Below are 25,883 nucleotides of genomic sequence, written 5' to 3'. Positions count from 1 at the left end.
GCTCTTACCGCGCGGTTCGGGCTGATATTGTTGCTGCTTTGCTGCTTTATAATCCGTTTTCTCTGATGATCAGTCGCGCGTCTCACAGACACAAATCTCGACCTCACTTCCATGTGCTCGCGACCAGGACCACGCGCTCAGGGGAGCGCTCGGGATACAGCGCGTGACGTCACGAAGAGAGTGGGAAGCCAGTCGAAAAATCGGTGCTAAATCATTAATAAAACGTGTATATTATAACTACATATGATATTATATGTAATATAAGGATTAAAATACACGTGGCACTGAACTGTTTCTGTTTTTTATACATTTCCATCAATATTCCCTCAAAGATTTAAAGCTCCTGTGAGGAGTTTTTCACTGGTTATGAAACAGACTGAAATTAATTCTGATTACTCTATATGAGCTACGAAAGCAAACCAGACCATCAGCGGCAAGATTGATTAGTTAAATATAGTTATTTTTAATGCCTGAAACTGCTGGCGGGGGGGTAGGTGTCAGACGAAGCGATTAACTGCACGCTGCCTTTGTTTACATTTTCCATGGCACAAATTTAAAGTGAACATACATATGACTGTTAAAGAAAGAAGGATGAGAGTTTTTGTTAAAAACCAACACTTAAGTACGCACAGGACAAAATCAGCAAAGAGATAAGAGGTACGGCTTTGACCACGGGGCGCCAAAATCAACTCAAACTAGAAGTTTCTCACAGGAGCTTTAAAAAACCTGGAAAGTTTTGTCATACTTTATGATAGTAATGAAAGTTTCTCATCAAAAAGTCAAAATATCATCATAATTGTAGGTTTTTGCAACTGAGAAACAACCTGTTTTGTTTTTATACAACAATAACTGGTTTCAATCTCATTTTAAAGATGAAACAAAGAGATAACTTTAGCAGAATAACAATAAACTTCATTGCCCAGGTACGGCATATTTAACTGTATAAGGAATTTGAGGCTTTTTTTCATAATCGAACAGTTCCAAGAAGATTTTGAGGAAGAAAATCACACCAAAAATTAAGATTATGTGCATAAACTGGTGTGTTTCTGGTACATATTTAAAGGAAAACAAGCACAGAAAAGAAGGATTAATAGGAGCACTTTTTAAGTAACCGTAGTAACCGTTGACAGGTAGCATCTCATTATCAAGGGGGTTCACCAATGTGAGATGCTTCATCTGATAACTTAAGAATCAGTTCTTTTAGGATAGCTTCAATAACAAGCTTTGCTTCAGGTTAAAATGTGCCCTAGTGTCAGTTTAAACCCTTCTATAAATTATGATCTTACTCTTCTCTAAAACCATGCACTTGGATAACAAAAAAATAGCACCTTCTGGTTAAGTTTTTGTTTAGGCCTAACGCACTCTATATTTTACCTTAGGTCATCAGAGGGAGATGGAGGCCTCTTCTGGGCGTCATCACACCCAACCATGATCACCTGAGTCCATTACAGAGTCTCTATTATAAATATGTCATCATCTATGTGGCTCGTCTCTGTGCTGCACCATGTGACCCCCCCCCTTCCCCTACCCAGCCTGTATTAAAGTGTCTCATCATAGTGGGGGTGTGGCGAGATGTGTAAAAGTGTGTTCGATTCACTGAAGGAACAAGGACACAAATCCAAGAAGAAACATTGTTTTATATTTCAAAAAGAATCTAGGAACATAATGGAAAAAAACAAACACTGGGTCTGAACATCCAGACAATTGAGATCCAAAAATACATTCTTAGGAAATATTAATTATATACAAAACATAAAAATTTATATTTTAGTTTGGGCCCTCAAAAGGTAACCCCATTTTAATATTTTATTAATAAAAATAAACTTTTAAATATTTAGTCCACCCATAACTTCAATTGAGGCAGTTTTAACATTGAAATCAAACAAGATTCCAAACAACTTAATCCGCTTTGCATTTGCATGCAACAACAACTGTACACCCTAAGTCTTGAACTTGCATAAAAAACAAAAGGCAGAAAAAAAAGTCCGTGATTCAAACGTTTAAGCGCGAGAGCCCTGCAGCTGCGAGAGTCTCTGCTTTAAAAGTTCACTTTTCCTCCTCAGCTGCTCTTTCACTGAGAGGAGTCTCTGTTCGTCAGATTGCATGCTGTAGATGCACTCTGTCGCCTTTTTCAGGATCACCACTTTGGCCGCCTTCTCGTTGTTTGCCACCTCGGGGATCTCGTCCCGCAGCGCGAAGAAGCTCAACTTGAGCTCGTTCCTCCTTTGGCGCTCCAGAACGTTATGAGTCCTTCTCTTGTCGTAGTCCTCCGTGTCGGACGTCCGGGGGCTCAAACACTTGCGGTTGCTGCTGATCTGTTTGAGGACCCTGCTGTGGCTGCTGCTGCCTCCTCCACCACCTCCACTGTTAGTGCTGCTCTCCAGCTTCAGCCTCTTGACAGCCGGCTGCTCGTGGTGCCTCGTGGATGGATGGGCGGCGTAGTTGTGCTGGTGGGTGGAGACGTGGCACCTCTTCAGCACGAGTGGGCTTGGATGCCTGGTCTCTGTCGGACTGGGGTCACACCGCTTCACCGCATGCCTCTTCTCAACTGTGACAACATCAATCTCCTCCTCCTCCTCCTCCTCCTCCTCCTCTTCCTCTTCCTCCTGGTCCTCCTCCTCCTCTTCCTCCTCATCATCATCCTCTTCTTCATCTTCTGCAACACAAAAAGCAAAAGCATTACACTCATGCATGCAGGGAGTACACTCTTTCCACATGATTGCCATGCCCTCTAGCTAATCTCACAGCAGCATGGCAGCATGTCTCCTGCCTGCAAATCGCATGAATTACAGCAAGCATTGACCCAATTTTATTCTAAACAGTCCATGCACTCATTGCACATTCAGCAGAGAGAAATTCATGCTTGCAAAAAAGGGGTGTGACGCTTACCTGAGTCACTACAACTGCTGCTGCTGCTGCCGCTGTTGGGTGGCGTGTCCAGCCCCAAATCCTTACTAGGCGGCGTCCCTACGCTCTGCTTGGGCGTCTCTGCCACCGGGTACGGGAAAACCACAGAGGGATCGATGCACTCAGCCGCGGATGTGTTCAGGTCCTGCAGGTAGCTGCTGTTTGGCCTCCATAATGCTGATCCAGCCGGCTCCGCGCACACCGCGGACGTAGATTCCTTCTGCGCGGCACGCAGGGAGGCGAGCCGCTCGGAGACAACCTTCTCCAGCTTGGCCGCCGCGGAGAAGCCGCTCCACATGCAGTCCTGGATGATGATGGACTTGAGGAAGTTATTGGAGTAGTCTGCATCGCAGATGATGCTCTGGTTGAACGCGTCGTCGCCCAGGAACTCGGTCACTATCTCCAGCTGATCAGCCGTGGAGGGGAAGAGGCTTGACAGGGACGGCCGGCGGCTCGGGGAGAGGGGAGGGGTCGGGAGCAGCTCAAATTTCTTCCAGATGTCTTCGCTCGGTGCCGGAGGCTGATGCTGTTGCGGGTAGAAATCCTCCTCCTCGTTATCAGGGTAGAAATACGGTTGGAGAGAGTCGTAGTCGTAGTCATAGTTTTTACTCGCCAAACTTGAAATCAGCGGCATGATGTCTCTGCTGTGCGTGTCCTTATTGTGAAGCTAGTTGAAGGAATAAAACAAAAAATTAGATGTTGAAGGTCTGCAAGTTCAACGCTACCTTGATCCTAAGTGTAAGCAACATCACATGGTCACTCCAAAACATCAGCCCTGTGTGCACGCCTTGCATGCATGCACTAGTGCTGCAGCAGCAGGTGCTCAACTGGGAAATTAAGTGCAAGAGGGGGAACCCCACCTTCACTAAACTGCTCCTGAAGATAATCTAACTTCTCTTTTTGCTTTAACTAGTGTGGGAAGGTGACGTGCAATCTCCAGAAACCCACTCCCTCCCTTACCTTTTCGATTTTAAACTGTCGGCGTAAAAAGAAGGGGCGAAATCGGCCCAAAAAGCGCAAAAAAGGGCAGGAAAGTTATTCCAACACGAAAGAAACATTAAATCCTTCCACGGATGTGTTGCAGGCGGTTTCAGTACGGCTGTGTGAAGCATGCATATGGAGCTGAAAGGCTGCACGAGTGAGCCGGTGAGGACGACGCTCAGTCTGTCATCAGCAGCGTGAGAATCACAGCTGAGCCTTCGCAAGCTGCAATAAAAACCGCCGCATCACTCCTCCCCCTTCAGCTCCTCCGCTGTATCCCTCCGCGAGATTTTCCCGCGAAACACTCGCCGGTATTGAAAATATCACACACGTCAAATGAAGTTCCCGCTTTAATGACAGAAAATAATCTCTCCACTCTATCGAGAATGATTTACACTCGAAACACGAGCTCTCGCAAAAATAATTAGTCATTAAATTATGTTTTTTCTCCGTAAAGTAGGTTCGTGTCGGTTAAGGGAAAAGTGGGAGGGGTCATAGTAGAGTAGAGCGCCCATTGACGGGAGACATGCAAGAAATACTAATGTAAGTAGTAGTAGTAGTAGTAGTAGATAATTAACGCCGGTTATTTCACTACTATCCCGCCTAAAATATAACAAAATATGTCCAACTATCTTGTGAAATCTCTTTAATCTCGTTGCAAGTTTTGTTCTCTTCGTAATTCATCAATAAACGACATTTAGAGCTTAGACGTCGAGTAATTTACCTGCATTCAAATCAAGCGCTTGCTTTTAACCACAAGAGTGCCAAATCGCCTTCTGAGGACATGCACTATATACGGCATGTTGCCAGGTTTGCACAGTTTTATACAGCAATTGCAGGTTAATTCTTCGAAACGGCACACAGGTGCAGCAGCTTACCTCGAGCTGTCTGCAGTAAACTGCATGAAACAGGTGAATTCGACCAACAGTAAATAATTGCTGTTTCTTGGGTTCATGCAAACACTATCAGTAAGTGTTCCTGTGCTACTAACCATTAAATGTAGCTCGGTTTGCAGGCTGGACAGATTGGCACCAATTAACTACAGGAAGGAAGTAATTAAAGGAATCAGATGGGTACCGCAGTTAGATGGAGGTGCCCTCCTCGGCTGGGAGGAGGAGATTGAACGGGCTCGGAGCGCCCTCTGCTGCTCAAACTGCGCCAGGAGCTGGACAGCAGCCAGGTAGGTGCAGGGTCAAACACAGACGAAGGTGAACTTGAACTCCACAAAACACACAGTAAGAGTGAGAGATTAATGACAGACAGATGATTTTAGGGAACTTAGAGAGTGTTAAGGGAGAAGGCAGCAATATAAATGGCTCGGTAACTACATTGTGCTAAAAGAGGAGTGGGTTAGTGGGGCTGTTTATTGGGGTTACTGGGTCACTTCATCAAAAAGTATTTTAGGAAGCTTTCAGTGACAAATATAACTGATCATGCAGCCTAAAAAAGTAGGCTGTGCTTTTTATAATCAGCTGAAATTTGTGATGTATGATTCAATCAGACAACGTACAATTTTGAAAACTAAACCAGTGATTATCTTCCAAAAATGAAGGTCACGTTATTTCATGCCTGTCTTAAAGGGGCCGTATCGTTTAAATGGATATTCTTATATCTTGCATGGGTTTCACATGTTTGGGTGTTTATTGTTCACACTGAAAAAGTGAACGGTGCATTTTCCAGAATGACATTCTTAAAAAGGTCGCCTCTGAAATGAGCCGTTCGGAACAGCTGCAGGCTTCTATGCAGAAACCTCACCATCGTTCAGCTTACTATTCCGACACCTCCTGGCGATTCTGGCTCGTACATATAAGGCGGAATAACCGATCCTAGAGCAGCCATGTTTTCTACAACTTTATGCAGTGAGGCCGGGAGGGGCTACGCGGTCACTCCAAATTCTGTCAGCCAATCGTGGCTGAGGTCTGACCTTTGAATGGCAAAACGGCTTGGTCGTTTCAGAAGGAAGGAAAGGCTCTGAAAAATAATGAAATCAAAATATGTATACAATATTTTAAATGAAACAAACTTTACTTTTATTAGAATAATAGAAAATTGATTGCAGAGCTAAAATATGTCCCCTTTAAATCGAGGAAATCCAGAAGGAGGACTCTGGATTTTGTCCCCGCCTAACCTACAGTGAAAACACAGCAGCCAGTCAACCACATAAACCAAATAAAGACATACTGACAATTCAAAAGACATCAATAAAAAATTAAGTAAAAAGGTAAAGAAATAGAAGGAAAAAGCTGTAGATTATTCTGTAAAGAAATCACCAGGATTTACATTCATGTCATCCATTAAATTCATTATAAAAATGTTATCTTTTAGACAAATGCACAACAAGTATCTAAAGAATCAGTCAAAAACTGAAACTCCATTAAGACTAAGTGAGCTTTTATTTTGAAAAAGGAGTGTCCATAGGTCCACAGGGGGAAGTGTGTGGTTCAGTAATTCTCATGCGCACACATTCTGTAAGTGTTCTGGAGGCTTCAGAGGAAGAAAAGAAATCAATAGTGGAGTGAGCAAATAGAGGAGAGCAGAGAGATCAGAGGACAGAAAAGGAGAGAGATAAAGACATGTTGTTATAAAATCCAGAGGAATAAAAACTCTGTACTCACTCCTTCCTCCTCTCTCCTCTTCTCCTCTCCTCACTTTGTTTGGATGGGTGCTGCATGGATGTAAAACCATCGTATAAACCACACTCCTGTGTTGTGGTCATTGTGTTTATCGCTCCGGATGTTTCTTATGTTGCTGTGTGTTGTTTTTTTTCAGAGCGTCAGGAGACACAGAGGGAAGCTTTGAGAGCAGCTGGCATCGTTTCCTCTGATAGATGGAGACTGAAGGCGCTCGGGAGAGGTTTGTTTGTCTTTCAGTGAACTGGTTCTACCACTTCTGATTGACACAGTCCATGTACAGTAAAGTGCAGTGGTTTTATTTACAAAAGAGATTATTGTTTGCCTTCAAGGGCAGTGATTCACATCTAGTTTGGCAAATAACATTATACAACTGTTTAATACAAGTGCTACAGGGTACTCGAGATTCCCAGTGTGGTTATAGCACTTTTACTTTATAAATTTGCTTAATGGGAAAGATTACAATCGGCATTCAGACCCGGTAATTATCGCCTCGGCTCCGACTGGCATTGATGGGAACACAAAACCCGGGTCGACACGCTAATCTCCGCCCCCTTTCCGGCGCGATGCTATGCTCTGTCTGTAACTTCTGTGACATGAAGCAGCGCTCGAACATCGTTCCAAATTTGTCTGCGTCGTGTTTGACAGACCGAGTGAATGAGTAATAGATACAATAAAGACCTAACCACCGTAACATCTTAACTGTTTACTAACCCTGTTTCCGGCATGTTTGTGACGTCAGATGTGACGCAGCAGAAAAGAGACCGACAGGAGTATACTTCACTGGCAATGGGAACAGAGACAATCAGCATCTATTAGCGGGTCTTTCTGGTTCTGAAAAACTTGCGTCAACATGCTAATTTTGGAGGGAAAGGGGTATAACCCACCCAAAACCTAAAGGGTTTGCCTGGTTATTTAAAGTGGTAATCTCGAAGATCTCAGTGCCGTTCTCTTTGGCAGCACCTATGGCGATAAACGGTAATTGCAGGAGCACACTTCCCAGATATCCAGACAGTGCTGCATGTGTGACGTCCACGGTTGGCTCCGGTTGTAACTCTTGATTTTCCTCGCTGACGGTCGCTTTCCTTTTCAGACTGTTTGCTTCATCTGAGCGTCAAGTTTGTTTCTTTTTCTTTGGATTTTCACTTATTTTTGAAGTTGTATCTGTAGTCATCGATCTTTTCTTTGTTTGTTCAGCCAAAGTAGATTACTGTTTACTCGCAACACTTGCAGAGACCGGAAAAGCAGCTGCTTAGCTCCGCCTACCCTCTCTGGCAGTGTCTTCAGAGCTGGGATTGGTAGCGCGCAGTACTGCATCTGATGTTTGACAGAACCAAGATGATTTAACTCTCTGAGGCATCGAGCCGGCAAATAAATGTGTTGACTTGTGCAGCCACAAACATGTCACTTGCACTACACCATCTAGGTCGCTACAAGTAGCATCATTATGAGCTACTCGTAGTCTCTGTGCGCTTGCTTCCTTGTAGTTTCCATTTCATTCATTACCATTATACATATATGAGTCAAAAGAGAGACTTTCACACTATGGGTGCAGCTGGTGTCTTTCCTTTTGAGTCATATTAAAGCTCTGTCATGTCAGACGTTCCCTCTTCTTTGCCTCAGAGGTCGTACATCATGTCGTATAAAAACAGCCAACCTGCACTTTCATTTACACGGTAAAAGTCTAACACATGAGCAGACACATACAGATGAACAGAGGATGTGCTCCTCCTCATTCAGCGAGGACACAGTTCAGCGTGACGTCTTCATACGAGACGGAAAATCAATATCTGTTCAGCTTAGTCGGTGAGAGGAGGCTGCCAGCTAAGCAGCCAACAATGAGAGCGTGGCAGGTCTGTCAGAGTGCTCGACGGCTAATTGACTCATTAATTATTAACAGCGACAACAGACAGTTATTGAGCCACAGCCTGTAACAGCAACAGACTCTAACCTACGGCCTAAACTCGAGCGTTTGATGGCATCAGGCTCAGTTTTGTTTGATTTGTCTCTTCTTGTGTGTGAGGAAGATTTCCTACCAGCAACAAATCTAAGACAAGATAAGTGTAGTGCAATTAAAGAGGCGGCTATTACAGAAGATTACTGCGTTCATTCAGCAACCTCTATTTGTGGGAAGCAAGCAAGCTGTTTTATTGCTTTACCTGCATCATTTAAACACACACATGTGCAGGTGCAGCAAGACAAGGCCCCAATTCCTGCCTTGGGGATAATTTATCACCACCTTACCCCACCTACATCGCTAACCTACACCCTCTGTAACATGCAAATATCCAAAGAACACAGAAAGCAAAACATACTTTGAAATATAGTTGTTTTATAATTTTAGCCCTGAGTAGTGTCTTCAGGTACTCTCCTCCACCTGTATGCCTGCGAGGTAAAACCCAGGACAAAGAAAAGTCTGCTCCTGAAAGTGTAACGTGACACCAGGATGATTAGCAGAGTTCTGCTGCCCTCCCTGGTTTCCGATCTGTCTCATCTCCGACCACAACCGGGATCGCTGCTGGGTGCGGTTGGTGTTAAATAACTCTGCGAGCTTATTGATTAGAGAGCATGATATAAACTGATAGTACCAAGATGAGTGCGTGGCCATTTTCAGGGCGTAGGTTTGGTTTCAGAAGTGTTGGCAAAACATGATGTAGTCATAAATATACAGTGTACAAAACAACTGTCATCATTACAGAGACAGGAAATGCTGTTTATTGTAAATGCATGTGTGCAACTTAAGCCAGTTAATAATAGGGCGGCGAGAGGGTCACTCTAAGGGTCTATCCTTCTGAATGAGAGCTGTTGCAGCATGCAAGTTGGACACGTTCTGCAGCAGAACATGTGATGCTCCATATTCTGAAAATACAACATAAATCATTTGTGCACAACCTGAAGAGGAACACCTGGAAATTCAAAGAGGAACGCGACTGTAAAAAGTCACCAGGAGGATGCAGGGCCCCCAAACCCAGGCGTGTGCGAGGAGCCTGACTGAAAAGCAGCTCAGAGATTACTTACCCATGTCTCTGCTTTCTTTGGCTAACATCGCCCTCTTGCTCTCTCCATGTTTAGCACGTGACTAACAAGCCATGATGCGCTCTTTCAGTGACAACTTAGCATCAGCTGCTTCATTTAATGCTTAATCTGTCATTAAACAGGACAAGTGTAGCTTTCCAATCCCTGAATTCAAGCTAATCTGTTAGTTTAAACGACATGTTTCCATGCTGCATGTTCACACACAGGCCTGAGGTCAGGTACATGCAGCTTTTAGCCGTGCTAGCAGCACAGCTCTGTGGATAAAAGTGTCACTCTGTGAGTGAAATGATCGGATAGTCATCTACTTTGGTCCAGACTGAAATGTTCTCACAACTGCAGGATGACTTTCCCATCAGCCTCGGCCGTGCGTTATGCTTAGCGCTACAGGGATTAGTAAATGGTAGCACACTCACTAAAGTGGGGAAAATAGTTCACCTGCTAAGCATCACCATGCTAGCATTGTAATAATTAGCTTGTTAGATTAGCAATGAACTGGATTCTTACCTGCTGTGTACATCCGTCTACGCATTCATCGCAGTGAAGTCATGCTAGCACTACATGCTAGCCGCACAACAATGAAAAAGAAAGGTAGTATGATGCAGTTAGCAATGACGACGTTAAGCTGTCCCTTCTCCTGGATTCTCTCCTGCAACATCAGTGAGGAAGTACACATTCATATGTTGGGAGGGACTTTGGCTGTTTTTGGTTTTATACTTTAAAAATCTAGCTCCAAAGTTGCCAAGCTTTAACATTTCTGTGTTCAAATGTAAAAAACAAAACAAAAACACAACAAACTTGCATAAAAACCCCGATCATGAGTCCTTTAATAGCATACAGCTAATGCTAATAAGTTACTGAAGCAAAGCAAATCAGACAGTTGGTTTGTACCTTATAAGCACCTAACAGTGTTGCCAGATCAGATTGACAGCTTCCAGCCCAAATCATAACCCTGCTAGAAACCCAGGTAAAACCATAAATCCATTACATACACAATAGAAAACAGATCATAAGCATACAACCTCATATCTGCATCAAATAACCAAAGATAAAATCTTAGATAAATACGCTATTGCAACTCAATAAGAGTCCAAATACACCAATTGTGAAATGCACCCCTGGCGTCGTGGCAAAACCACAATAAAGTGATCAAATACAGCCATGAAATGTGAGCAACAACCTCCTCCCCCACACCAAATCTAACCTATTAAACACTAGGATTATGGAGAAATAAAACATCCAGACTCAAACATAAATAATAATAAAAATTAAATAAATGAATATGCCATGATGTCTGTCTCTATGTGTCGGCCCTGTGGTCGACTGGCGACCAGTCCGGGGTGTACCCCGCCCTTCGCCCACTGGCAGCAGGGATAGGCTCCAGCCCCCGTGACCCTGAACAGGATAAGCGGTATAGATAATGGATGGATGGAATATGCCATGATTAAAAACGGGCGAGTGGAAACATAAGACTCTTTTGACCATAAAATAACAGCTTGTCAAAACACGGCCAAATGTTGACAGAAGCAGCCCAAAATTCATCTTCCAAACCAACACAGAGTAATCAAAAGAAACCCAATCTGACAACATTGGCACCTAAATGTTTACATAGATTTTTACTTTTGATAAGATGATAAAATAGTAAAAGTTTTGAAATATGATTTAAGACACAACCAACCACATTAAAAACTGTGTGTAGCACAACTTTTAATGCAGAAAGTCCTCTAACAAATACTTCACAAGGAAATCTACTGGGACAAATCATCAGGTCACATCAGTGCTGAATAAAATATCTCTGATGCAGATGAGCTTACACTGCAAGAAAGCTGACATGACCAACATCTGTTTAGATCGAAGTACATTACTTAGAGCCACTGTATACAGTCATTGCTTAGAGACGATGGTCCGCTAAATGGCCACTAGAGGGCGTGTTGTGAAACATTTTTCATTCATTTTAAGGTAGTGAAAATGTAATATATGCTTGTTTTACACAGCAGAGCATACAAATATATACTCCTATGTTTGTATTTGAAATTTGTCGGTGTTTTAATAAAGAATTACTCAAAACCCATTTTAGCAAAGTATTGTTAAATTGTAGGAAACACAACAACTGTGCTTCAGTATTTCTAAACTCTGGCTGACTGTCTGCCCGACACTTACATAAAGTACTGTGATGGATGTTGTTCCCTCTAAATGTTCTGTAGCAAAATGTTCTCAGAACAAAAACAAAACAAAAGCTAAAAACAAATAAAAGCTTCAGTGGAAACCAATAAAAAGAGGGTTTCCTTCTCAAAAGTCACAACCCTTTAAACCACACAATAGACTGAATGTTGCTTGTGGGATTTAATAATCTGGGAAGCTTGTAAACGTTTTTGTAAGTCATGGAAAATAACGCCAAAATGAACATGTTCATGCAGATACCAGAGACGTCATCCAAAGTAATCGTCCCTCGGCGACAGCTTGAACAAACAACACACTGTTGAACTTAATGAAATTAGTATCACATTACACATCCATTATTCTAATACATACAGATGAAAAAATGAACTATTCTGGGATCCTGACTGTTTTGATAGAAAAAAACATAAAGTGTACCTGGGCACCACTTCAGCTTTATTGTCCGAGGTCACACCCTCAAAAAGAGCTGTAGCACGCACAGTGGGATAAATGCTGCACTAACACACTTCTGAACCTGTAAAAAAAAGCAGCTTGTTAAAGTCCACTGTTAACTTTCAAAAGAAAACCACCTCCGTTATGAGCAGTTAGCAGCAGATGCAATAAAACAATCTTGACATTTTAAAGGAATTATATAGCGGCTTGAACTCACAAAGTGTCCTTGCAGGTATACAGGCTCTTTAGAAAACATCTGACTTTGGTTACAGCTGCCAGGGAAAGGCACGTCTGCTAGTAAACGGCTGAGTCAACTGTTAAAATCACGACAGAAGTCGCCTCAGGCGCCAGGCAGATACACAAACAACTCACTGAACATTAGTCATACTTTACTCACAGCCCTTTACACTCCAAAAGTAGCATGTTTTACATTTCCCATTACTGTAAACAGAGAATATCTGCATAGCTGTGTGTGGGTGAAAGGGCAGAGGGGACTGTGGAATGATAATCTGTTGTCATATATGGTCTACCGGTTAGGATGGCCCAGGTTCTTCTCCCAGTATAAGAATTACTATGTTTTATATGTGTACACTGTATTCAGTTCATAACTGTACTTTTTATTTTATTCCTGCTCTACTTAATGTTACTGCTGTGTTTGTTCTGTAATGTACATATCCTATCTATCTATCTATCTATATATATATATATCCATATATACCCCTTCTGTTTATTATATTTGTTGTATAAATCTATTTATACATTCTTCTTAATCCCAGTGTGACAAGTAGACATGTCATTGAGATTCTTGCTTTGTCCACCAGGGGTCAGTATTTCACAAGTTAAAATTAAATCAGGACTTATCTGTCTATCTTCCATATTTCTGTCCTAAAAGAAAAGGCACAATGCACATATGAACAAACGTATGTATGTATTGGAACAAACTATTTTCAGCTGAAGAAACATTTATATGGGGCTCTCTCACTATGTGTATCCAACTGCTCATTATTTCATTCAATGACAGTTTGCACCAGAATCCTGTCAGACTTTAAAAAAATGTGTGTATGCTGTGCACTCACCATGACAATACCCAGCCAGAACAATACTAGTCCTCTGTGCTGCTTTAATGTAAACACATATTGTGCAGGCTTGTGTGTTGTGTGTGTGTGTGCAGGCAGTAAAAATAACAGCCAGGTTTAGGCTCGGTGATGATGTCACGGACGGGACGCCAGGCCCACGTGCGGCAGCAGTTAGTTCCAGCCTCGGGGAGTGTCGACAACAACCAGGCTGCGTAGCACAGGCGCAGTCAGATGCGGAGCTAGAAAACTAATCCAACCTTTTTCGGATTATCTCTGTCATCCATATCTCTACAGGCGACACAACGGGACGCTTCCTCTCTCAAACTCGGCGCTGTTTGATGTCACCTTGCGTCTCCCCCCACCCCCTTGATGATGATTTTGGAGGAAGATGCGCCGGTCTGAAATTTCCGTTGACCTTCGCCTCCGTTCAGCAGCATCGAAGCGTTGCACCGCTGCCCCACTTAACCTCCCATATCTCGCTAGAAACACAGGTGCTCTGACGCCTTTTAGCTGTTAATCTTTGATTTTCTTTTTAATCGATCAAGACCGAGGCAGATGCCCCTCGCTCTGTCATCCCGGCTTGTACTATGGTGGAGTTTCCATCTCTCAGTCCTTACTGGCCTCTCATCCGCTTTCTGGTGCCTTTGGCTATCACCAATGTTGCTATCGACCTCGGAGAACAGGTAACGGTTCTGTCTTTTTTTGCTTTTGTTTCGCTTTAGCGACAGAAGAGTCCAGACTGTAGCTTTATCTTTGCTAGCAGCGCCTAACGGCTGTAACGGTTTTAACGGTTTACATCTTATTCCGCCTCTGGGAGAATAACGTCTCAGTGTGTCAACTGCTGCTGTCGCGAGCATCAATGTTTGAGCTCCAGAAAACACCGACACGGTTTCTTTACAATGCCACTGAATGTGACAACCCTGTTTTGTCAGTTAAAGACGGCTGGTTATGTTGTAGCTAGAGCTAGCTTAGCTGGTAGACGCACAGTGAAGGTATCCATTAGGGTGTTCTATACATTATTTAGAAGGCGAGGAGGCGCGTGGACCCCTCGCGCAGAGAGAAAAAAGGCCCTTGTTTATTTTGGGAAGATGTTTTCTGTCACCACATACGTAGCTCTATTCATCGCCTAGACTATTCCTTACAAGCTCCACTATATCTCTCTGTGATTTGTTTGTCTTTTTGATTAATCAGTACATCTGAACCAAGGCCTGTTTGTACATGATGGCGCATCATGTTTCCCAATTGTCAAATTTTCCTGCTTAGACATTTCCTGTCCTTTGTCACACATATGACTGATCTGGTGGCTTCCCCTTTCCCAAAAGACACTAGGCAGATAGAGGCAGAAAAAACAAATTGTGACTTGGAGATGCCAGGATTAAGCTTATGTAATGGCTCTGTTAGCTAGTATAAATAGCACACAGTCCTGTAAAGGGAAAGGGCAGCTGTAGTAGCTGTTCTGAAGGTAAAAATGAATGGAAATGAATCAAGTCTTGTGAGTGCTTACTGTGCAGACATAAAGATCTCACGAGTCAAAGGTCTATTTTTTTATTGTGCCTGTAAAGAAAATGTGTATCTATTATTTTTAATATAGAGCCATGGTTGAGTAGCACCTGGTCAGAGATAAAGTTAGGCTTAGTCACGGTCATGTGGGCTCGTCACGCTGCCATGCTAAACTCCTCTTCCCTTTTCATGTGTGTCCCATTCCCCTGACACCTCACCCTCTCCTAAACCACCCTGTTATATCTTTTCCAGGCCCTCAACAGGGGCATAGCCACAGTCAAAGAGGATGCGGTTGAAATGCTGGCCAGCTACGGGCTGGCCTACTCCCTGATGAAGTTCTTCACCGGACCCATGAGCGACTTCAAGAATGTGGGCTTGGTGTTTGTCAACAGCAAGAGGGACCGGAGGAAGGCGGTGCTGTGCATGGCGACGGCTGGGGTCATCGCATTCGTGCTTCATATCTTGATAGGTGTGTTTAAGGGTTGTTTGTGCACGCGTGATGACATGCTGTGCTTAAACCGCATCCTGTAAAAAATTTTGTTTTGGTGTATGTGGCAGACCATAGGTGTCATTCTTTAGCTGCTTTCTTTTGGTGGAAAATCAAAACTGCTGCTCCAAACAACGAAAATAAGCTAGAAATGATCTCCTTAACCCCAGCTCACTCCTTTTTTTCCTCTTTTTTTTCCCAACAGCTTACACAGATTTAGGATACTACATCATTAATAAGCTCCACCATGTGGATGAATCTGTGGGGCACAAGACAAGAAAGGCTTTCTTATACCTGGCTGCGTTCCCTTTGTTGGATGCCATGGTGAGTGTACAGTACAGCAGGATTATTCTACATGAGAAGTCACACAGTTCAGCATGCAAGTATGGATTTAAACACACCTGACTTAGAAATAGCACGTTTTAAATCCTCCGTCCATGCTAGTGAGAGTGCATTCCCTGCTTTGTGTAGCTTTGTGTCATCCAGCTGCGGTTGAGGAAACGGCCAAAATAGAGCTTTTGTCTTGGGTCACATCTCTGTTCTTTGTTCCGTTTGAAGGCGTGGATTCATGCAGGGATTCTTCTCAAGCACAAATACAGCGTCATAGTGGGCTCGGCCTCCATCTCTGATGTTGTGGCACAGGTAATAAAACCCATTCCTTTATTTTAACATAATGCAGATCTTTGCAGGCTGCGATTTCTCTCATCTTTTATCGTTGTGTTTCCTTCCTGCAGATTGTGTTCGTGGCCATTCTCCTCCACAGTAACTTAGAATGTGTGGAGCCTTTACTCATCCCAATCCTTTCTCTGTATATGGGTGCCTTGGTCCGTTTCAGCATCGTCGGTCTGGGTTACTACTGCAACATTCACGACAGCATCCCAGACTCGAGTGGACTTGATGTGGGAGTAAGTGCTGTCATTTTAGTTTGAAGAGTTTTTGTCATAGGGTCAATTGAGTTAGGTGACTTTTGCTACAATACAATACGGAGTTATAAGAGCATTTTATTGGTCGTGTCTTGATCCCCGCAGGGCGATGCCACTATCAAAAAGATGCTGAGTTTCTGGTGGCCCCTGGCCCTCATCCTGGCCACTCAGCGCATCAGCCGACCCATCGTCAACCTCTTTGTGTCCCGCGACCTCAAGGGGACCTCTGATGCTACAGAGGTGGGTGTATCAGGAATTTCAATCACCAAACATATCTCAGCTTTTCTTCAAAGCTTCATCATTTATCTGAAGGAATTAACTTTTGTTTCCCTGCGATCAGAGGACCGATATGCAGAACTCAAAAATGATGTGTAGCTCGTTTGCTCACCCCTGATTTCAGCCTTTATTTCACGACTGTCGAGGCGGATTCGTAACTGTAAAGCGACCGTAGCACCCTCTGACACATTTTCCTAAGTGGAAGCTATGCAAAACAGCGAGTAAGGCACATCAGATGGTTATAGTTTTTCACAATGAGGATGTCGAAACCGCCTCTGTGTGTCGGCGAACAGGCTGAGCGACCTGTCAGTCGTTTGAAAAACAGCTTGCCCTGGTTCTGTTTCTGTGAAGCTTCACTTGTTTTTCACTCTCAGAGGCGGATATCACGAGCGACACAAATAAGTCAATCTCGTCCGCTTGTTGCAGCTTTGCTTGTAGAATGTCTGGATCATTTTTATGGTTTTATATTACGCTATAATTTGGTGCTTTGTGTTAGGAAATGGTCTGATGCATTGATGAATACTGGGTTTTCCATGATGGTTATATTTATGAGGATGTTATCCATACTTGCTGACATGGCAACCCCTGATCTCTGACGACAGTAGAAGTAATAAGGGGAAATGATCTTTAATTTTCTTTGCTAACTGGTTGATTATCTTGTATTGAAAAGCAGATCGTGTTAACTCATGGTCTCGATGTAACAGCATTAGAAAAGTGATTGCTAGCATGGCTGTTCTGGGTTCTGTACATGCATGATTAAGAAGAATTAAGTTCTGTTTTCTGTGTCATTAATAAAGCAGTCACACATGACTTAATTATAGACTTTTGTTGGATCTAAAGGCGCATGAAGAGGGACTTCAGCTACGCGAAGCCTCATTTCTCCCTCAAGTTTTGTGCAGATGAAATGCCAGATGCTAACACACTCCCCTCTGGAGCTTTCTGGCTTACAGAGACCCTCACTACTAGAGACAATACAAAGCTGTTTACCAGAATGAACTGGACATCATTGACAACACTGGCTGCCAGTGGTTTGGGTGATTCACCATGCTCATGTGAAGTTCAGGGCGTGATCACCGCGAGTGAAAACATTCGCACATGGCCCTACTGTTCCTGCGTAAAGCCTGACACTGCCTGTTGTTCGGGACACAATAACAAGCTCCAGGCTGTTACCCAATCATAAAGTAGTGGAAAAAAAGGCGCACGCTGCTTGGAGAGTGAGAGACACATGTGTTGCTTTCATGACTGCTGTTGTTAGACAAGTCTTTAATTTAGCTGTGTGTGCTGCGTGTGGTATTTTCAAATTAAAGTGGTGACCTATAGCTGCTGTGTCTTTGTCATTCCAGGCCGTGGCCGTCCTCACAGCCACATACCCGGTGGGTCACATGCCCTACGGCTGGTTAACTGAACTCAGAGCAGTGTACCCTGCTTTTGACAAGGTAAAGCACACTCCCTCTGCTTGCGTTTGCTGCAGCAGTAAAAGTTTATTGTAGATGTGTTTGTTTTGGTCGTTAATTTTGTTCTTTTACCAACAGAACAATCCCAGCAACAAGCTGAACGCTGCCACTCCTGTCAACAAGTCCCATATTAAAAAGTTTACCTTCTGCTGTCTGGCTCTGTCACTCACGGTAAGATTAATTCCTCTCAGACTATAGTGTTTAAGAGCTACTGCACAGTTGAACATATTTCTTGAGCTGTAGACTAAAGCCTTTTATACACTGCGGTTCCGCCTCAGCGCCGTAACGAAGCTCCGTCCTCATGCCACCTTTGTCATTCTACATTTCTACATTGGACCACGCAATGGTGGCGGAAAGCCGCCCCAGTGTGTGTTTTTAAATAGCGTTCCGTCATTGCGGAAGCAAGACGTGCGCAAGGTGTAAACAAACAGTGCATGCTTCAAATACACACACACACGGCCGCTTCGCCTCTGTTACTACCTCCGATGCCGGCTCAGTGGCGGAACGACTTCGCCCCACCATTCGGCCTCCGTGCGTTCTGCACAGAAGACGGAACGTAACAGAGGCATAATAATCCCGCCTTGAACTGGCAGTGTAAAAAGCCCCTAAGAAGCAACTCCACTGTGATAAAACGGGACTCCCTAAAAACAGGGTATTTCACCCTGATGGGCGTGGCTTTGCGGGACGTAACAGTGCACATGTTGGTGAGCTCCATGACCATCACCCGCCAACTGTTAGCAAGCTTACTTTACGTCAACAGGTTTCCTTTGAAACAAGTCTCACGTGCGGAGCGCTTGGTAACGTTTGCCACATGGGTCTATCGGTAACGTAGGTTAAATGCTGTAACCGAAAACCGAAGCCAGTAATATTTAACGTATGTTAAATGCTGTCTGAAAACTGACAAGACGAGCCGGATGCAAGCCGACGATAACACTTATCAGGCACACGACACTCTGTGTGACGCAGGACGTAAGGCACCGCCCCTGGAGGGAGCTCCGTGATAAAACAATCAGTCAGTGCTGGTGTTAATATTGACATTTCTTACCAAAGCTATAAAAATCTAGTGCGGTTTTTTTTAGCAAAAAAAAGAAATCCTCATCAATGTCACTGAACCCCCCTGCTCCGCCCCTCTCCTCAGCCCCGTGCCAACTACGTAGCATTTTTCAAAATTATGCAATAAGCCCAGTTAACCGCAGACATGAGGGTGAAGCAACACTTTAATTATAGTATAAAAAAGGTGTGGTTAACTGTGGTTTTTGTAGTCTCTATGGAAACAATCCTAAACTCCTGGAGATTCTTGATAAAACGTTTGAGGGTTAGAGCTTAAACGTGACAGAATTATATAATCGGTTCAATATTAAAGTTCGCTTTTAAGCAGCACATTTATTGGCTTGCAGTTCTTAAATGTGAGGATTCACTGCTATTTTCCTTTTAATGTCCTTATAAATATAGAAGGTCAGTGAAATGAGAAATTGCTGTCATTTAGTCTCATTCACTTCTCAAACACCCTCTTTGTTATATGATACAGCTGGTATGAAGTTCCAGTGTTAATTTTCATAATAAGCACTTCTACAGTTGCAGCAGAGTATTAGTTTACGGTCTAAGGTGTCCTTCATTGAGGCTCGACCTCTCCGACTAGCTGTTAGCTGTCCTACCGCGGTGCCTGCAACAACCTCATATCTGAAGCTAGTAACGTTTATTTTAAAAAGCCTGATAATTATAAACGTATTTCCTAACATCAGATTTTGTGCAACAAAATATAAAAAGGAAAAAAAACATGCACGGCATCTTCCCCAAACCACATCACCTACACCGTGTTTACTTTTTCTAATCCTGCTGCATCACAGATCTAAAGATACTGTATGTCGGTCAGGGTTCAGCTCGAAGGCTGACACAACCGGCCCAGTGTTATGTAGAAACATGTTTAACATAGTTTTTGCGTGGCTTGCCAAATTGCCAAAGGCGACGCTGTCAATTTTTTCTCACTAAACCGGACGACTTTCTCGCAAACAAAGAAGCTCTAAAAAGAGGTCTAAATGTTCGTAGTGACGGGGGTTTAAAACTTGCAGGCGTACTGAATGTACTTTTCCTTTGCCGTCCTGTTGTGGTTTCAGGTTGCAGCGAGAGGGAGACACATTAGGGTGGAATTTGGGAAGAGGTTGAGGGGCTTTTGTGTCCCCCCCAACACTCCTACCCTGGCTTTAAGAGCTTAATAAAACAGGCATTCACATAAAACATATCAGTTAACACATTCCTTAAGCCCCATGCAGGTGTACTTTTCTGCTAAGTAATGAGTGGTGCAGTCGCATTATGTACGTTGCTGCTGCGCAGTGTTCTTGTTTTTCTGCAAAATGTGAGGATAATTATGCAGAACAGGCTGATCCAGTCTCTATGATCAGATTTGCCGTCTACTCGACGTTAATGCAACAATGCAGTTATGTAACACGGCGTCATTGCCCATGTTAGTTTTTTTTAACAGTCAGAATAAGAAAAACAGGAAGTTTGTGGCCACGGTTGGCTCTAATGGGAGGAGGAGGAGGAGGAGGAGGAGGAGGAGCAGACTGGCACACCAGATGTGGATCCCAGAGCTGTAAACATGTATGTGAGGGTGTGTGCTGTGCTCAGTACAACAGGCGGATAGGTATGTCCTGCAGAAGTGTTGAAAAAACACGCTGATAGACATCATGCCACGACTTGTTCTGATTACACATGAAGGAAAGACAACCGATTGAATAACAGCAGAGAAAGTAGACAAAGCGGTATTGCAAAAGGAGCTCAGCAATGTTACGTGAGTGAAAATGTCATCTTATGAAACAGTCTGGATGTCAAGGAAGTGAGTGTGTATGTGTCACCTTGTTTAGAAAAACCACGGCTGAGTCAGGGGAGACGCCGGCTCAGCTTGAGCCGCACAAATTAGTTATTATGGGCCTCCGTCTTTCTAAAATAATGATAGATGGTGAGCTGATACCAAATGAAATCACCAGTTACAGGTAATCTCTTCCTGTATTCTGGTTCAGGGGATGAAAAACCACAAGCCCACATCAAAGGCTTTTTTTGCAATTTCCTAAGAGCGAGATTGTAAAATGTTTATGGAATTTTATACTCCAAAGGTTGTAGAGCATGTGGTTTTTGTAATCTTTACTGCTCAATATATTCTCTAACCAAATATTACTCAAAGTCAGTACCATAAGAAAGCTTAATATGGACTGAAAACATGCAAAGATGGTAGGGTTGTCTGACGAGAAGAACAGATATAGCAGGGTATCATCAGCGTAAAAAAAATAATCCATTCAAGCATATAATGGAAACAAGGTAGGAGGTGAATGTTGAAAAGACTAGGGGACCAAGTACCGATCCTTGTGGTACCCCACTTAAAAGGAAGTCATGCATGGACTCTTTTCCTTGCCTTCCTACTTTAAGTGATCCCTGCGAGCCCTGAGCTCTGAGGTACGACTTGAACCAGAGTAGTGCAGCACTTGAGATGCATGTTCAGTTAGACAGCTTCACAGTATCAAGGACCGGGGATGGTGGGAGTGATAACCGACCTTCAGTTTTCAAATTGAGATTGGTTAGGAGCCTCCCTGTAACATTGCATGGTTTCCAAATGAGAAGCTGTTTCTAAGAAGGGTTAATTTGGCTAAATGTCCAGAAGTTAAAAATCAGAGAGCCACGGAGAAGAGCTGAAAGACCGTTAGTAGGCTGGGAGGGGGGTGATGGCCTGCTGTTGAACTCCAACTGGTAGACCTGCAGGTCTTTAGACAAATGACTTCTTAACAGAAAGAGGGCAGGACATCGTTTCAGCATTTCCATTCAAATAAATACTTCTTGCCAGATATTACACAGCTGACTTTATTTTCTGCACTCAGCTGAGACAACAGGAGCGTGAGCGTGACTGAGTTAGCAAGCAGTCTCGTGAGTCAGAGTGGAACCAGAAAAACACCTTTTATGGATCTCTGGGGCCCCCGGGGGCTTCATCTCGGTTTGGACTGCAGAGAAACAGTCTTTATACAGTTTTAAACAAATTGATGTTTTATTCATGTTTGGATCAGCCAGATTTATCCTGTTAAACACTTCCTCATGTGCTTATAATACAGTAATAGCTCTGAGATGCTTTGGCGGGGTTGCACGTGCCTCGGCAACACTTGTTTCGAGAAACAATAACATTGTCTGTCATGCGTTTCATGTGAGCTTCAAAGGCCCACATTCAATGTGAAACCCCTTGAGTTAATGAACTAATGAAATCTAATGAGGCATGCCGACGACGCTATTGTGCTGCAGTGAACGCAAAAATGAATTCTCTTTTGTTCATTCTGTGTCCAGCTCTGCTTTGTGGTGTTTTGGACGCCTCATGTATCAGAGAAGATCCTGGTTGATGTCATCGGAGTGGAGTACGCTTTCGCTGAGCTGTGTGTGGTCCCGCTCCGAATTTTCTCCTTTTTTCCCCTGCCAGGTAAGACACTCCTTTGATGCTTTTCAGCATCAGTGTCCAGCTGGATTTTCCTTCCTGCTGTGGCTTTAACCGGGGCGTAGCTCCACCAGTGGGGTGATGTTTCCACTTTGTGTGTGTGTGTGTGCTTGCAGTGACTGTTCGGGCTCATTTGACTGGATGGCTCATGACCCTGAAAAAGACCTTTGTGCTGGCCCCCAGCTCGGTTCTCCGCATCATTGTCCTCATCACCAGTCTAGTTGTGCTGCCTTATATGGGGTAAGTCAACACTTCAGAGAACAGTGTCAGGGTCACAAAGGTCAGCACTGTGACTCAGGCTCTTTTATTTTAGGTTCTTAATAATATCAAACAGGATTCACTGCCATGTTTCTAACACTGTAAAAAGATTAAAGCAACTGAAAACTCCTTTTTTTCTCAGGGTCCACGGGGCCACACTCGGAGTCGGCTCCCTCCTTGCCGGCTTCATAGGGGAGTCAACAATGGTTGCCATAGCAGCCTGCTATGTTTATCGACAACAGGTGAGAACACCTGGGCTGAGGTCATTGCAAACATGAGTGTACACACCTTTTTCCGCGCTTTCTGCAAATCACAGCTGCAGCCACTTTGAACCAGGTGTGTCCCTCTCTCATTATGATCGCCCCGTTGGGTTGAAAAGAGCTGCAACAGAGGAAAACCCATTATGAACACATGAAAGGAAAAATACCTTTTATTTAGTGCGGCTTTAATATGGACACAGATAGTGTGTTTGTCTGATTATGTTTTTAAGTGATAGGAATGACATCATCGAGTATGTATTGTCGAGTTCTTAGTTCTGTGCTTACTGTGCAGTCAGTTTGTGTCTCACCAGTTTTTATAGTATTATAGTACAGTATTTATATTGCCATAATTTTTCTGATACTGCAAGAAACGTTCGACTGGTAGCCTCCCATTTAAGCATTCCTCACTCTCTTTATTTTTTATTATATTCCATTATATTCCAGGGTTATATTAAAGAGCAGAATTTTAAAATAGAGCTTTTGAGGTCCAAAAGTAACACAGTCTTTGGACAGTTTTTAATGACATAATGGCGCGTTTACGAGACGATCAGTAGCACCTCCTGTCTGCTCAGGGTGAAGCTACAGGTTTTATTTTCTAAAGCCATTCTCTCATGAAATATGAAATTGAAATTTACCTTCAATTAAGGAAAAGAACAAATTCACACAATACACTGTATGTCCTATGCATGTATGATTCTCTAATGAGCTGGGTGATCCTACGGAGCCTCGGCTGGTTGCCTTTTTTCTGGCACACGACCCTCGTCAAACCAAACAAAGTTGTGTACGGATTAAAAAAACAACTATAAATAAGGTGTTAATTAATGAGCTTTAGAGGCGCTAGTAGGTGGATTTTGCAGAGCCAGGCAAGCTGATCCAACTTTCCGCAGGCTTTGAGCTAATCTGATTGGCTGCTGGTTGTAGCTTTATATTTATCAAATGTATTTCTCATTAGTCTACTCATCTACTCCCCACTTTAAGGGAGTTTTGCACATATACTCCTTCTCTATTTAGGGTCTAATCTGTCCCTTGTGTCCGTCCTCCCACTAGTATAAAAGCACATGAATACATAGAGCAAATTTCTTGAGTGAAAGCAGCAACACCATCTAAGCTCCAGTTTTCTATTTACTTCCCATTTTGAGATTTACTGTAATCAGATCCAAATGTTCTAAATATTCCAATCTGCAGCGAGTTAGTGCTAATCACCAGGAGCATAATCTAACGAGGTTATCAGGTTCACCAGAATACTTCCAGCTTGCGCAGGGACTGAATTACTCACATGTAAACTTGATTCATGTTTTTACAGCTTCTTAAGTATTAAATTAGCATCACTGGTTTATGATTCTGTTTTGATTTACCGTCTCTGCAGAAGAACAACGAGATGTCCAACGAGCTGGTGGTGGAGGGCGAGGACTCGGCCCCGATGAGCGAGGTGTGCTCCAGGACTCAGATGGACGCCATCGAGGAGCTCCAGGAGGAGGAGGAGGAGCAGGAGTGAACTCTGACAGCAGAGGGAGGGTAAAGCCGACCTCCGTGTGGGACTTTTGCCGAAGAGGAGAGCGCCGAGTGTTACAGTGGCTGGAGAGGAGAGAGGACCTGGTTTGGCTTCTCCTGACGGACTTCACTTTGGATAAGAGTGACGAGGTCTTCTTCACGTCGGCCTGCACACCATTAAAACGCACACTGTAAAGAAAGCCATGCACCTCCAAGTGTTCATCCATCAGTGTAAATAACGTTGTCTTCCGACCTTCTCAGCACATCAGCGGGCGTATTAACCACTGTCATGTGTCTACTGGTAAACAAGGGAAAAAACGACACAGGAGAACTTTTCCTCCTCCGCAGCATCCAGAACGAAACATCCGTCGCGTGGTAGTGGAGTTGCCAAAATACAGAGTTTATCATTTTATGTTATTTTATCAAGATTAAGCAGCAAGGCCTTGCTTGAATTCAAATATAGACATGTTGTGGGACTTGTTGGGTTGTGCAATCGTATTTTACATACAACGGTGTACAGATTATTGTTGTTTTATATAGGTAATGCAATGTGTATATTTAATGCCGAGAGGGGTCAGGAATCCCTCGTTATATCATGGCGTGTGTTACATAAAACAGTTATGATTGTTCACTTTCCTGCAGTCTGGGAGTCCATCTACTTCTGTTTTGCCAAGCATTTTCCTGGTAGTATTCAGACTGTCGTATGTTCTGTATATACTGTATAGGCATTCTTATTTGGCAAATAAATTGCTTTATTATGAACTCCTTTATTATGTTGACATTGGCTCTTGGTTCTTGTTGTTTACACTTCTGCTGTATGCTGAGAAAGATTAATAACTTGGTCATTTAATTGTTTTTTCTTGAGGACGTAAGTAAAGATTGAGTATTGGCCGATATGAGGTTGCCCCCTGGTACCGCTGCGATAAAAAAAAAAAAGATTAATTTTTGACAGCTGTATACTACTGACCCTGTATGGGTGCGATATGCTTGCTATTATTTTCATATGGCCTGGCTCATTACACTGAAAGAATCGTAATATAAAACAAGCTCAGCTATCGTTGGAGCAGCTCAGCCTGCAGCCCAGCCTAAAGTTGTCCCAGCACAGTCGGAGAAACTTTGATTTTTCGAACATCAAATTGCTTTATTTTGTGTTTTACCCATTTTAATTATGTACTTTAAATTAAAAAAAATACTGCCTTTAAATGTGTGAAGGGAAAACAATTTTGGTAGCATAGAAAAATGTTCTGTCTCTACATGAAAACTGACCTGAAATCAGTCCGATTGCAGCAATAATGTTTGTGTTCTTTGGGGGTTAATAAATAATAGTATTGTTTTGGTGCATGTTTGGCGAACATGCCAATATCAAGCACCTCTTTTCAGGCAGTATCAGAGGCATCTTTGATACAGCTATTGGTCTCTGAACTCTGAACAACCTTTCACAGGAAACAATTTGATAAATCTGCAAACAGAAAATTACCTTGAAGCATGTTATTAAACCACATTTCCGCTTTCAGATGTTAAATAAGCTGTGC

General features: G+C 43.2%; 2 protein-coding genes across 2 annotated transcripts; one reads left to right on the top strand and one right to left on the bottom strand.

The window, feature by feature from the left end:
* Nucleotides 1–1,686: 1,686 nt before the first annotated feature.
* On the bottom strand, nt 1,687–4,070 carry myca (MYC proto-oncogene, bHLH transcription factor a). Its single transcript, XM_069667374.1, has 3 exons — nt 3,868–4,070; nt 2,890–3,574; nt 1,687–2,656 (listed from the first exon to the last, which is right to left on the bottom strand). The coding sequence occupies exons 2-3, from the start codon at nt 3,539–3,541 to the stop codon at nt 2,001–2,003; spliced, it is 1,308 nt and encodes a 435-aa protein (XP_069523475.1). The 5' UTR covers nt 3,542–3,574; nt 3,868–4,070; the 3' UTR covers nt 1,687–2,000.
* Nucleotides 4,071–13,435: 9,365 nt separating this feature from the next.
* Nucleotides 13,436–25,121, top strand: ankha (ANKH inorganic pyrophosphate transport regulator a). Its single transcript, XM_069667930.1, has 12 exons — nt 13,436–13,920; nt 14,990–15,206; nt 15,430–15,548; nt 15,783–15,866; nt 15,959–16,129; nt 16,253–16,387; nt 17,767–17,859; nt 17,956–18,048; nt 22,198–22,327; nt 22,459–22,582; nt 22,743–22,842; nt 24,227–25,121. Exons 1-12 carry the CDS (start codon nt 13,825–13,827, stop codon nt 24,353–24,355), a joined length of 1,491 nt encoding a protein of 496 aa, XP_069524031.1. The 5' UTR covers nt 13,436–13,824; the 3' UTR covers nt 24,356–25,121.
* The last annotated feature ends 762 nt before the right edge of the window (nt 25,122–25,883 follow it).

The sequence above is a fragment of the Semicossyphus pulcher genome, unplaced genomic scaffold (genome assembly GCF_022749685.1).
Source record: "Semicossyphus pulcher isolate SPU_LCO1_2020_fin unplaced genomic scaffold, fSemPul1.0.p SCAF_18, whole genome shotgun sequence".
NCBI classification, from domain to species: domain Eukaryota; kingdom Metazoa; phylum Chordata; class Actinopteri; order Labriformes; family Labridae; genus Semicossyphus; species Semicossyphus pulcher.
This window is presented reverse-complemented; position numbering and strand designations above follow the sequence as displayed.